General features: G+C 48.3%; 1 protein-coding gene across 1 annotated transcript; it reads right to left on the minus strand.

The window, feature by feature from the left end:
- Window positions 1-6,630: 6,630 nt before the first annotated feature.
- LOC123117639 (uncharacterized) lies at window positions 6,631-8,225 on the minus strand. Its single transcript, XM_044538354.1, has 2 exons — window positions 7,141-8,225; window positions 6,631-7,040 (listed from the first exon to the last, which is right to left on the minus strand). The coding sequence occupies exons 1-2, from the start codon at window positions 8,187-8,189 to the stop codon at window positions 6,992-6,994; spliced, it is 1,098 nt and encodes a 365-aa protein (XP_044394289.1). The 5' UTR covers window positions 8,190-8,225; the 3' UTR covers window positions 6,631-6,991.
- Window positions 8,226-13,353: the final 5,128 nt, after the last annotated feature.

A 13,353-nucleotide genomic window follows, 5' to 3' on the forward strand; every position in this document is an offset into this window, starting at 1 on the left:
TTTTAAAAATCCTACCGAGTGGCGAGCAATCCTCCCACTCAGGGGCTTAGCTGCAGTACAATACTCGCCTAAGTGTAAAAAATCCTACCGAGTGGTGAGCGATCCTCCCACTCGGGGGCTTAGCTGCAGTCCAATACTCGCCTAAGTGTAAAAACACCTACCGATTGGTGCAGGTCGACCACGACCCCCCCCCCCCCCCCCCGGCTGCACCATCAAGAAGAAGGACGAGATTGTGCGAGCGATCCTCCCAATCGGGGGCTTAGCTGCAGTCCAGCACTCGCCTAAGTTTAAAAAATCCTACTGAGTGGCGAGCGATCCTCCCACTCGGGGGCTTAGCTGCAGTCCAGTACTCGCCTAAGTTTTAAAAATCCTACCTAGTGGCGAGCAATCCTCCCACTCGGGGGCTTAGCTGCAGTCCAGTACTCGCCTAAGTGTAAGAAATCCTACCGAGTGGCGAGCGATCCTCCCACTTGGGGGCTTAGCTGCAGTCCAGTACTCGCCGTGTAAAAAATCCTACCAAGTGGTGAGCGATCTTCCCACTCGGGGGCTTAGCTGTTGTCCAGTACTCGCCTAAGTGTTAAAAAATCCTACCGAGTGGCGAGCGGTCCTCCCACTCGGGGGCTTAGATGCAGTCCAGTACTCGCCTAAGTGTAAAAAATCCTACCGAGTGGCAAGCGATCCTCCCACTCGGGGGCTTAGCTGCAGTCCAGTACTCGCCTAAGTGTAAAACATCCTACCGAGTGGTGAGAAATCCTCTCACTCGGGGGCTTAGCTGCAGTCCAGAACTCGCCTAAGTTTGAAAAATCCAACCGAGTGGTGCGGGTCGACCACGACCCCTCCCCCCGGGGCTGTACCGTCAAGAAGAAGGACGAGATTGTGCACACTGCCAAAGGCTCATCCAACAGTTGGTGCCAAGGCAAGCTGCTTTCAGGAACATCAAGACCATTGTTGAATGCCTCGCTGATGAGCTGATCAATGCTGCCAAAGCCTCATCCAACAGCTAGTGCCAAGACGAGCTGCTTTCAGGAACGTCAAGGCCATTGCTGAGTGCCTCGCTGATGCGCTGGTCAATGCGGCTCAGGGCTCGTCCAACAGGTCGACAGCGGCCTCTTCCTCAGAAGCTGCATCAAAAGTACAAGAACCGATCCGAGTGAAGAACGAGTTCCGCTCGAAGACAAGCACAACGTATTCAAAGATAAACCAAGTTCAGATAAATCCAAATGTTCCAAACCGCGGATTAAAGTGCTCGGGCGTCAGGCCCGAAGGAGTTTCAATGATTACAAAATCACTCGGCATTCCGAGGCAAATTAGGGTGAAGCATAATGTTTTTCGATCACTCGTCAGGAGAAGGGCTGGCTGGATCACAGAAGCTGTCAAGATCACTGATGTCCGCAATACGAGTGGCAGCCTCAAGGAAGGTGTCCATGAAGGACTGGAAAGTGTGCTTCTTAGTATTCACCACCTTGAGGGCCGCCAACTTGTCTTCTCTGGCGTCCTTGCAGTGCACTCGGACCAATGACAGGGCAACGTCAGTGCCACAGCGAGCGGATGACTTCTTCCACTCCTACACTCGGCCAGGGATCTGATTGAGTCGAGTCATCAGCGATTCGAGATCTTGAGAAAGTTTCACCTGAGGCCAGAGTTCGGCGTCAACCCGAGTCATCGCCACCTTCAGTCGAGTCAGATAAGCAACGGCGCCATCCAAGCGTGATTCCAACCGCAGCAAGTTCATCGCAACCTCATCCTTCACAGGACAATTAATGGGGTCGAGACCTGTCTTGACCCGCCCGGTCTCAGCTTCAAAATCCTGACAAAGTTCTGCACAATAATGAAAAATAGTGAGTTGACAATATAACAACATACTTCAATTGACGACAGCTAACCAGTCGAGCGGCAGTACCTTCAAGCTTCAAAAATAGTTTTGCGGCAAGTTGTCCTAGATAGGACTCTAGCTCGCCTGTCCTGGCTCTGAGGCCTCCAACTTCATTGGTCAGGTTCTCCTTGTCCTTCTTCAGTTGCTCAACTTCCCGATTGGCTTCAGAGATGGCAGTCTTCAACTTCGTGTTCTCCTCTTCCAACTTGCCGACCGAAGCCAGCTTCTTGTCTGCAAGCGATGTATTCTCTCGTTCTTCCTTCTGGGCACCAGCAAGGTCCTAGTCCTTCTTCTCTAGAGCTTCCTTCATTATCTCTAAAGAAACAACACTCTTCAGACGAGCCTGAAGTTGACGGGTTTCACTACGCACATCTGCTTGTGTGAAGTGACTCGGTTCAAAGAGACTGAAAGAAAAAACACCGAAGGCGCGAGCTACTAGGTGGACAAGTGTCGATTGATTACCTCCCATGATGGTTGTTTCTTCTTGAGCACTCTTGAGGTTCTTCTTTGCAAGTTCAAGATCAAGTTCGAGGCTGATGTGCTTCTTGTTTAACTCAGAAATCCGAGCTCCAAGATCACAAGACCTCTACAGTCAGCGGGAGAGATATATTAGTCGATAGAAATAAGAGATAATGACAGTGAAAAGTTACTCTAAGACTACTGCTGAATCAAATATTCAACAGTCGTCTCGGGGACTACACCCAGTGGGTGCACTTAGCGTGCCCCCACTGGTTTAGATCAACACTCAGCATGGTCTGCCCAGCATGAGTAAAAAAACGTAGATTCTCAGACCTCAGCCGACTGCCAGCAGTCGACCGTGGTTTCGGGGACTACACCCAGTGGGTGCACTCGGCGTGCCCCCACTGGTCCGGACAAAATACTAAGACTCAGCACGAGTCGAGTGGAGCGGGAGACTTCCTAAACTCTAAAAACAGGCACACCCCAGTGGGTGATCAGATATAAAACAACATTCAAAAGTTCAGTCGGGAGTTCACTGACCTTAACATTGGTCTGTAGAGCGGTGCTGGCATTGTAGGCCACCTGGCTGGCCTCGTGCATCACCTTCACCTGCTCCATAACAAGGTTCACCTGGCGAAGAGCCTCCCTGGCAGCACTTGGTGAATCATCTGGGGTCTGGTATGCAGCAAAGAGTGATGGCTCCAAGGTGGCCGAGGCAGCTACTGGGTCGGATGCGTGGAGTTGCACCGGAGCAGCAGGAGCCGGAGTAGTCGACCCCGACGGACGATCAGTCGTCAGCGGGTTGGTGAATGTGACGTTGGTCTGAACGGGATCTCCAGAACGCTCGACCACCGCCTCAGGCACCGACGTCGCCTGAGGGTCTTGAACTTCAAGCCCTCTCCTGCTTGAACTCCCGCCTCTCCTCCTCCTCCCCTGTTGAGGCACTTCTTCTTCTTCATCATCAGGAAGTATGAACTGCAGCGAAAGCAAAACATCAGAAATTCAGCCGACTGATAACTCAATCGACTAATGAGTTCTGGTCGAACGGACTTACCAACTCGGGAGGTGGCCGCGTCGTCGGTCTCCTCGTCTCCTGGAGCTTTGTCGATATCCATGTCAGTCGCAGCAGAGGTTGGGCTAGAAAGATACATGATCCATTCGGTTAGAACAGAAGCTTCAGTCATCCTAGATAAGTGCAAGAAAGATACTCACCCTGAAGCAACAGGGACGTCCATCTTGATCCTCGGTAAAGTCTTCCGAGTCTTTGGAGGAGCAACCTTGGTCTGCTTGGCGACCTTCTCTGTCGGCTCCGGAGTCGACGTCCGAGTGCGCTTCTGCGTGTGGGTACTTGGAGCCACGTTCTTTTCGCGTCTGCCCGCCGGGTCATGGTGTTGCTTGGATCGGTGTTCAGATCGCGGTGGCGAGTCGACCGCTTTCTCGTTGTCTGACTCCTCGCTTTCCTCATCATCATCATCATCCGAAGATTCCCATTCACCGCTCTCCTCCGCGCTGGCCTCTCCCTCCTGGTCCTTCTCTAGAACTTGTTCACCGTTGGGCATCGAATACATGTCAGTAAAAACCTACAAGGCGAGAAGTCGAGTGAAAGTCAGTCGAGCTCAAGGACAGTCGGAATGTGCATGTAAAGGCAGTTAGAATAAAGAACATACCTTGTCGGGCTGATTATCGTCACTGAAGGGGATGACTCTCTTGGCTCCTCTGGGGTTGTCCTGGTTGTCTGTAATGCTCTTCAACCACATGGCCACGGTCTTGGCTGGCACTTCCTCTGGATGAATACGAGCGGTGTCGTCAGCCCCAGAGTATAGCCACATGGGATGGTCACGGGCCTGAAGAGGCTGGATGTGTCGACTGAGGAATACTTCCAGCAGGTCCATGCCAGTGACACCCTGATTGATCAGTTGGACCACTTTCTCAACCTACATCTTTGTCTCCATGTTCTCAGCAGCAGTCACTTTCAGTGAGGAAGGAGTCTGGACACGGTCAAAAGTGAAGTGGGGAAGGCCGGTCGACTGACCTGGAGTTGGGAGGTCCTGGCAGTAGAACCAGGTCGACTACCAGCCCCTAACCGACTCAGGGAGAGTCATGGAAGGGAAAGAACTCCTCTGCCTCTTCTGGATACCCAAACCCCCACACATCTTAATGACATGGGTTTTCTCGTCACTCGTTTTCGCTTTCTTCACCGACTAGGAACGGATGGTGACAATGTGTTTGAAAAGACTCCAGTGCGGTCGATACTCCAAAAAGTTTTCACACATCAACACGAACGCGGCAAGGTACGTGATGGTATTGGGAGAAAAATGATGGAGTTGGGCACCGAAGAAGTTCAAGAAGCCCCGGAAGAAGGGGTGCGGGGGAAGCGAGAAGCCCCAGTCTACGTGGGTGGCGAGCAGTACACACTCACCCGGTCGAGGCTGCGGCTCCATCTCCCCCTCAGGCAGCCTTGCCGCACCCTTGGCAATCAGCCCGGATTCCACCAGCTCATCCAGATCCTCCTGCCGGAGCGAAGACCAGATCCAATCGCCCTAGATCCAGCCTGGCGGCAACCCCGAGCGCGATGACGACCCGTGGTTCTGCTTCTTGCCCTTCGCCGCCCCGTCGCCTTCTTCGCGCGTTCCAGCGCCGCTGTCTTGTCTTTCACCATGGTGGCGGAGCGGCGGCGGCGAGAGCAGAGGAGCCGGATGCGGTGGAGAAGGAGAGGAAGAAGAAAGAAAAACAGACGCGCACAGTGCAGGCGCCTCGGCTCCATCGCCTTATAAAGGGCCGCTTCCGAGTGGCTGACGCGTGGAACCGGGCAATCCTGTCAAATCCCGCAACAGTCGCGCGCAATGTACGTGGCGAAAAGGTGGCACAGAGATCGAGGTGCTATTGTTTATCCGTTCCGCTTATTTCGGCGCGCCCCGTCCCGCGCGCTTCCCTGAAATTTTGTATCCCGTGAAATCCGGGATACACTGTTATCAATCGCGCCAAAGATTCTGCACCCCAAGACAACACTCGGCAGATGATGCTACAAGTTCATTCGGCAACTCTCTGAATGGATCAAGGCGACTGAATCAATGCTGAAGTACCAACGTAAGCCTTTCGTCCTGCGTAAAACACTCGCAAGACGCAAAGCTCGGAACAAGTTCAACTTCAACCTACTTTCCACTCAAACCTTAATCCATTCGGGGGCTACTGATGAGGGTACAGACCTGGGGTAGGGTCATAGGCCTGACCTATACGTCCTACCCAAGGTCTCTACCCTAGAAGATAAGAAGTCCAAAAGGCAACGAAGAACCCCCAGTCAAAAGTGTCGAGTGCAATCCACTCGACCAATCATATCACTCGGGTATCCCTCCTACCTGTTGTCACCCGACCATATGAGGAATCACTCGACCTACTGAAAGCCAGGAGTCACTCAGCACTGCAACGATCGGACATTCACTCCGTAGTCTTTAAGGTCATTAATAGCACTTATTACTGGCGTTATCGGTAACGCCCCTACTTTATGTACATTAAGCCCCTTGTAATGGAGGATGGCTGGGGTCCTGGCGCACTCTATATAAGTCACTCCCTCCTCTGGAACAAGGGTTCGCACCCCCGGTAACATCACACACATATAATCCAGTCGACCGCCTCCGGGCACCGAGACGTAGGGCTATTACTTCCTCCGCGAAGGGCCTGAACTCGTAACTCCTGTGTGTACACCTTCACCATAGCTGAGGTCTTGCCTCTCCATACCTACCCCCCTTTCTACTGTCAGTCTTAGAACCACGACAACATTCTCTAAAACGACCACGGTGCGGGGCATTCGCTTGTAGCCGACTATGAGGAGTTGTGGCTGGTCAGAGGTGTGGACCTGGCGAGGTGACACAAAATCATGGCATGGCATGCAAAACAATTGGGGTGGGGGAGAGGGGGTGCGAATTCTTTGCCGGCTCAAAATTGCGATAAGGCAGACAAATTTCGGAGTTGACAAGAAGGGAGGGGGCTAAGAGTGGTCATGATGTTCTAAGGAAGCTTTCTATTGTTGTCTGCCTAACGGGCTAAATGATGTCTATTTGACTAATTTCACTTTTTGATGGATCTCAAAGAAATTGACGGCACAGATAGACCAGGGACGTCCAATTGCGAGAAGATGCTTCTTCGACACCGAAATATTTAACTTTCGGTCAAAATGTCTTAGCAATTTCCGTGTAGACACAAGAACTTAAACATGTTTTAAAAAAATCAAATATTTCATCAAATTCAAATGAATGTTTCTGTCCTTCGGCCCAAAGACAAACTGAAATGCGGCTGTGGCTGAAATATTTCTCAGACTGAAAGTTAAAACAATGAACCTGACCACACTCTCCTCATACTGCCCAATAAAGGTGTTGCATGGCTCCATGCATGCTACAGCTCACACTTCTCTGCTTAAGCATAGCATGCATGTCCCAGGCTACGACCAATACGTGTTTTATTTTTTAGATTGAAAACAACACGCTATAACTTGGACGCAGTAAAGTAGTAGTACATGGTCGTTAGATTTCATCAATCCTAGTCTCTATTTGTACTAGCTAGAGTGGGCAATTCTTCCATTGATCACACTTCAGCTATTCAGCACAGATGCATGCATGCAGCAGTCTTTGGAGACCTAGTTGTTCGACTAGAGTGGACGACATGTCATGAGAGCCACCCCTCGTCCCATCCTCCCATCTCTCCTATCTCCATACTGCAAAAACCAAAACCAAAAATCAACATCCCTGATTATTAAACAATTTTTTGAACCTTAATTTGGGTACAACAACTTTGCATCAGTCTAGCTAGCTTACCATGGGAAGGAGACGTCTTCGCCGTAGTACACATCACCCAGATGCATCCCCGGGACGTCCACTGAGTCTGTCTGGTGCGCCGCCGCAGCGCCGTCGTCGAGGAGCGTGCTCCACCATGCCGACGTGGCCAGGTTCAGCGTGTCGCTCCACTCGATATCATGCCGCTCCCCAACCGAGTAGATCGCCGCCATCTCCTCCTCATCCAGCACACGGTGTAGCGACGGTGAAGTGTTCTCGGCGGTGGCGGACGCCACGTCCTGGCTCGCCATCGTCGTCGCCGGCGGAGAGGAGTAGACCGAGTAGGAGGATGCAGGCGAGGGTTGTTGGAGCAACGGAGGAGGATCAAAGGAATCAGCGTTGTTCTTGGCATCTTCGCCAGCAACGCCCCCGACGAAGCCATGGAAGCTCAGGTTAAGCCCAAGTGGCTGCGTAGGCAGCGGCAGCAAGTGATCTAGAGCATCAACCATGGGAACCATGGGTGCAGCTGGTGGTGTGTGGTAAGGCAGGAGTGGGTATGAATAAAATGAGCAACTACTGTTGTTTGCTGTGGAGTGTGCAAATGGGTAATCTGAGAAGGAACCATATGAGCTCATGCTGGGTGCACTACAAGCTAGCCTATGATCTTGCACTACCTGGACCTCCTGCTGATGTTGAAATTCTTGCACCAGTTGTTGATGTTGCTGCTGCTCCTTGGCTTCCCTCATGGAGGCTCTGTGGATCTTGAGAGCCGTGACGATCTCTCGCCTGGCCTCGGCCATGTTGAGTAGCCTCTCCTGGTATGGCCTGCTTGTGTGCAGCCTCCTCCTCACCTGCTTCTTGTGTGGCTGCTGCTGTTGTAGAGATGGTGGTGTGGTTTGGGGCGCTTGTTGCTCTTCTTGCTGCGGCTTGGTGCCCATGGTGATGTGATGGTCTTTGGGTCTCGTTGTGGAGGAGGAGCTAAGATGTTTCACAAGGCTCCTAATGTAAGCCCCGGAGAGGTGTGGCTCTTCTTGCTTTCTGTTGTTGGTCTTTGAGGAGGAGCAAGTAGGAGCTAGCCGCTGGTTCCTCATCTCTTTGCTTCTCTCTTTCTAGCTTGGTGAGATAGATTCTCTTTCTTGCTAAGGGAACATGAGGCGTATGGGAGGGTAGGGAGAGGGTAATGGGGATGATATATATAGGGTGGTACAAGAAAAGTCATGTGTAGTTTGTTAGGATGCCATGTTATCCTCTTGGCAATGCATGTCATATGGTCTTAAGATAGTAGGTAGGTTGGCAGATAGTGTAGCTAGAACTAGCAGCACACCACTGTGGGTCATCGTTTTGGTACTTGAAGAACATTGACTCATACCCATGTCTAGAGAAAGTCTCCCCCACATCTCAGGGATATATAAGGACAACGCTGTTTAATAACATTACAACAACAAAAAGGTTCTGCCTGTATACAATTTGACTGAGATTTTCTTATATCAAAGTACATGGTGCCAATAATTTGATCTAATATTAATTATCCCACCCTTGTGCAAATATCAACAACAAAATAGCGTGTTATCTCGCGGAAACCCTTTTGGAGCTCGGCCTCCAATGAGGCCTCCAAATTCAAATTTGAAATTTCATCGAAATTCATATTTTTACATTTCAAAAAATTATGAAAAAAATACAGATGTACATGAAGGCATAACACACATGTGTGTAAATTTTCAGTTCAAAATATATCAAAATGAGGCTGCTCTAGGCCATGAATTTGTCTTTTTTATTTGTATAGGTCGCAACTCAAGGTATTTCATTATGAATTTTTACACACATGTGTGTTACATCCTTACATACACGTATATTTTTTTTAAGAATTTTTTGAACTATAAAAGTTTGAACTTTTTTTCAAAAATAAAGGCCCCCATGGAGCCCGGTCTCCAAAACGCCTTTCTCGTTATCTTGATGTTATAGCGTGTCTGGAAGAGTCATATTACGTTTTAGCTAATTTTGCTCGCTGCTGATATTCATGTTATAGCGTGCTATTCCGATGCTAAACAAAATAACGTTGTAGCATTTTTGCATGTACTACACAGCAGCCCATCAGGCATCGCCACATCGGCCCAACTCACTCTCACTCTCTCTCTCTTCCGGACGCAAGGCATACAAGGGCCCATACAACAATATGCATACAGCCTAACTTAGCCAACTCATCACCAGTTTCCCACCAGCTGCTGACCGAGGGCGGCGGCGATGGCGTTCGTGACTTGTGAGCGAAGACGGCAGTGGCGGTTCTTGGACAGCAGCAGCTTCTCATTATCCCATCTCCAAGTGGCAACATCCGCCACATCTCCAATTAGGAGTGTTCCATTTCCTTGCAAATTAGGAGTATAAAATGCCGCGTGTTAGAATTAATCCAAGGAATGCAGTCGATCCAGTGAGGAACAAGCAATCCTAGCACGATAATGACACTGAGATTTGTTAACGAGATTCGGAGAACTAGCCTACTCCCCGGGACAATGACTATAGGCGGTCCTCCCTGAGATACTACAACACCGTCCGCCCAGGGCATTGGTACACGCCGCCCCCCGCGTGCCTGTTGCTGTCTAGCCATCATAGTTTACAACGTGGGTGTTACGTTATCGCCTAGATCTTATACGTTTCTCTATTTAACTAGGAGTGTTCTCTTTCCTTACAAATTAGGAGTGTAACCTGAGCCTAGCTCTCACATGCTTCTCTATTTAATTAGGAGTGTTTCCTTTCCTTGCAAATTTTGGAAGGCCTAAATTCTATGATATATTTGACATTTTTATGCAAAGCGCTATTTTCAGATATAGCATGTTATAATTTGCATAACATTTGAAGAAGGGTGGCGCTAAATCTTGTAGTGCGCTATTTCTTTCATTGGCAAATATTGGTGTGGAGACATCAATGGCTCAAACGGAGACTTAGACATAAGAAAATCTCATACACCTGAAATGTAGCAAAACGGCAACAAAAATTGAACACGCAACAAAATTGATTAGGAATTGCTTGATTTTTTTTCCTTTTGTAGATTTTCACGGTGTATCCTTCATTTTCAACCTTCCGAATGCGCATTGTTTCTCTTATTCCTCCATGTGATTTCCTCCCGCTGCAACCCAACACCCACGCCCCATCCCTCCTTCGCCTCCGGCGAGGTCATGTTAGAGTCATCGCGATGCCATGACAGGACATGGCATCCCCACACTGATCTTGGGCTTTGTCGAATCGCATTGTCCCCGTCTCTCGAGAGGTCCTGGCTTGGCTTGGCTGGGGACGCTGCAGACGGTTGCTTCGCCTGGTTTTCAGTCAATTGATAATTAGCAAATGTATTTTTTTCATTATGTTCATAATTTTGTGCAAATTGTGTTAGGACTATGGGAAAAGGAAATATCCGTCAACAGGAGAACATGTGTGTCCGTAGTACTCCCCCCGTCCCAAAATAAGTGTCTCAACTTTATACTAACTTTAGTATAAAGTTGTACTAAGGTTGAGACACTTATTTTGGGACGGAGGGAGTATATGGCAAGCAAGTACAATACATGCATCTGCAAGTACGTGGACGCAAAGCAAGCACAAATACATACATGTATCAGGTTCAAATATGGCCAACTCCTTTGTTCTACTTTACACAACTGACTCGGTAAAGCGATAAGATTCATCAATGAACCACATGAAGATAAGTAGGTGGTCTAGGAATAGATGTGCATTATTTCTTCGACACTTTCATGGACCGGTTGACATTGACAGAGAACACGAACAATGGCTATACAGACATGAACAGTGGTCTACATCGTCGAGCCGTAAGTGTAGTCCCTCCCATACATGACTGCCCTCTACTTAATCGCTGCCTGAATGATTGGCTATGTACATGGGTCCTCTCTCTCTCTCTCTCTCTCTCTCTCTCTCTCTCTCTCCCCGTGTGTGCGTCTCTCTCTCTCTCGTAGGTAGGACAAGTAGTGGATTTCTGTAGAAACTAGGCGAAAAAGCGGTGTACATCTATATATCTATCCAACGGGGCGAAAAGTGCCGGACCGTATGTCGTCGACCGAGAACCACAACTGAATGGCAAACGGCCACCTAATACATCCGACCTCCGCTTCTGCAATTTATCAGCTGCAATTCATGCAATGATGTTGTGATATACATGCCGCGTTTCTGATGAGGTTATTGTTTCTCATATACGAAAATCACCGATATGGACCATTGAAATCTCGGCAATTGGCAAAAATCTCATTTTAAGCTTCAAAAATTATGAAATAATGCATCCTTGTGGATAGGCCATACACACTTTTTTATGAGTACTTTAACGGAATTATATTAAGATGCAAGCACATAATCAGTTTCTGAAGTTTCATTCACATTTTTGTTGAGTGGTGTTTGAGTCCGTAGTCACTTTTTCCTGTCGTGTAAATAAAATCTTTATGCAAGAGCAATAGAGGTGCTTATGTTAAGCTCTTTTCATTTATGTAATATTCAGTCAGACGCTCGGTGAAGTTTCAGCCATTTTTCTGTTTAATTTTGTTAGCTTAATTTTGTATTTGTTGGAGTTGCACCTTTTTGGCAATTAGACTTCTATTTTGAGCAAAGGCACTTTGTTTTTAGTGCAATATTCCACTTTTTTGTGAAATTACACCTTCTTGTAATTGCACATTACACTTTGTCGTTAGTTCAATTTGTACTTTTATTTGTACAATTATAATTTTTGTAAGTGTAATTGCTCTTTAATTCTGGAGCACAAACATGATTGAAACTTCAGAACTTTGTAGTGACATGTGCTCTACATACTCTCTTGAAACAAGCTCTAGCCACGTTTCATGGATAAAGCACAAACCAAAGTACACGGCCGGATGATACAAGATACTCTAGTAAGCAGATCCCAAAATAACCGGACAACGCAAAACGCACACGACTACATTGCCGAAAAGGAATACGGGAGGGTCTGAAGACAAGGCCACACCACGCCTTAGAGCATCTCCAACGGCCGCACAAAAATTCGGCGCCCAATAAAAGTTATAGCGCGCCACTGTAGCACTTTTAATGCGCCGGGATCAACTTTGCTTTAGCAGGCGCCCAAAAACGCGCGCCCAAAAAGCAGACAGTGCAAATTGTGAAGCACGCACAATCCAGTGCCCAAAATATACTGCGCGCGATAGCGTTTTTCAGCGCGCGCCCAAAATTTTTTAGCGCTACAGCTTCTGCTGGAGCTGTCCGGCGCCAAAAAAACAAATTTTTAGTGCGCGGAGCTCTTTTTGGGCGTCTGTTGGAGATGCTCTTAGAAATGTCCTCTACATTGTACTCCCAAACTGAAGACAAGCATTTTTAAAAAGTTTTCTTAACTAAAAGGTGCGACTTTAGTTATGCACATGAAAAGGTTTCAGCTAATATTTCCTGTAACTGGCAATTTGTTCTTCTACGTCTGTACGTCAGAAATTAAGCAATCATGCATTCATTTATCTGCCATGCACGACCATTTATTTGCCGCAGTGATGGACGTAACATCCTACTAGCTACGCTACAGAAGCATCTCTGCTCATCCTAGTACTACAACTCTACAGGCTAGGGTTCCTACGTACGTAGACGCCGAGTAAATTCCAAGATTAGCTATAGTCTCTCGTGCGTGCGTATTGTTCACACGTAGGTCTGTTAGCTCAGTCGCAAGATTCAGACTGAATTAAAACCAGTCGAGTAAATTCCAAGATCAGCTAGCTACTCCTATGTGGAACATCACATGCCCCATTTTCTTTATGGTCAAATACTCTACGTATATAGAAGTTCATACAAGATTTTCTTTTTTTGCGAGAAAAAAGTCTACACAAGATATTTTTGGAACGGAGGCTCCAGGGGAGCCCGACTTTGAATTAACAAAGTCATCAATCGGCCAGGATTACAAGAGCAGACCACGAACAAAGCAACGGTTAAAGGATACAAGGGAGAAAGAAGAACAACTTACAAAGCTACACCTACAACCAGCGAACGGAAAATTACATTGAAGTGCAGCTAATTGAGGATAAGCCCACTATACAAAGGCCCTGAAACGACTACGGAAGAAACCACGAGGATCTGCAGCCGCTAGAATAGGTTGGGCACATGACTGAAACCAGGAACTGGAGATGACATACCACATGCCTTCTCTAACACCGAAGGGGAGCCCTTCCCCTCGCCTAGGCTCGAAGGCGCCGAACCGTCAAAGTGTAGAGACGCTCACCCGAGAGCTAAAGCAAGGTTGGGCTCAAGTCCGGGCCA

Source organism: Triticum aestivum, chromosome 5B (genome assembly GCF_018294505.1).
Source record: "Triticum aestivum cultivar Chinese Spring chromosome 5B, IWGSC CS RefSeq v2.1, whole genome shotgun sequence".
Lineage (NCBI taxonomy): Eukaryota > Viridiplantae > Streptophyta > Magnoliopsida > Poales > Poaceae > Triticum > Triticum aestivum.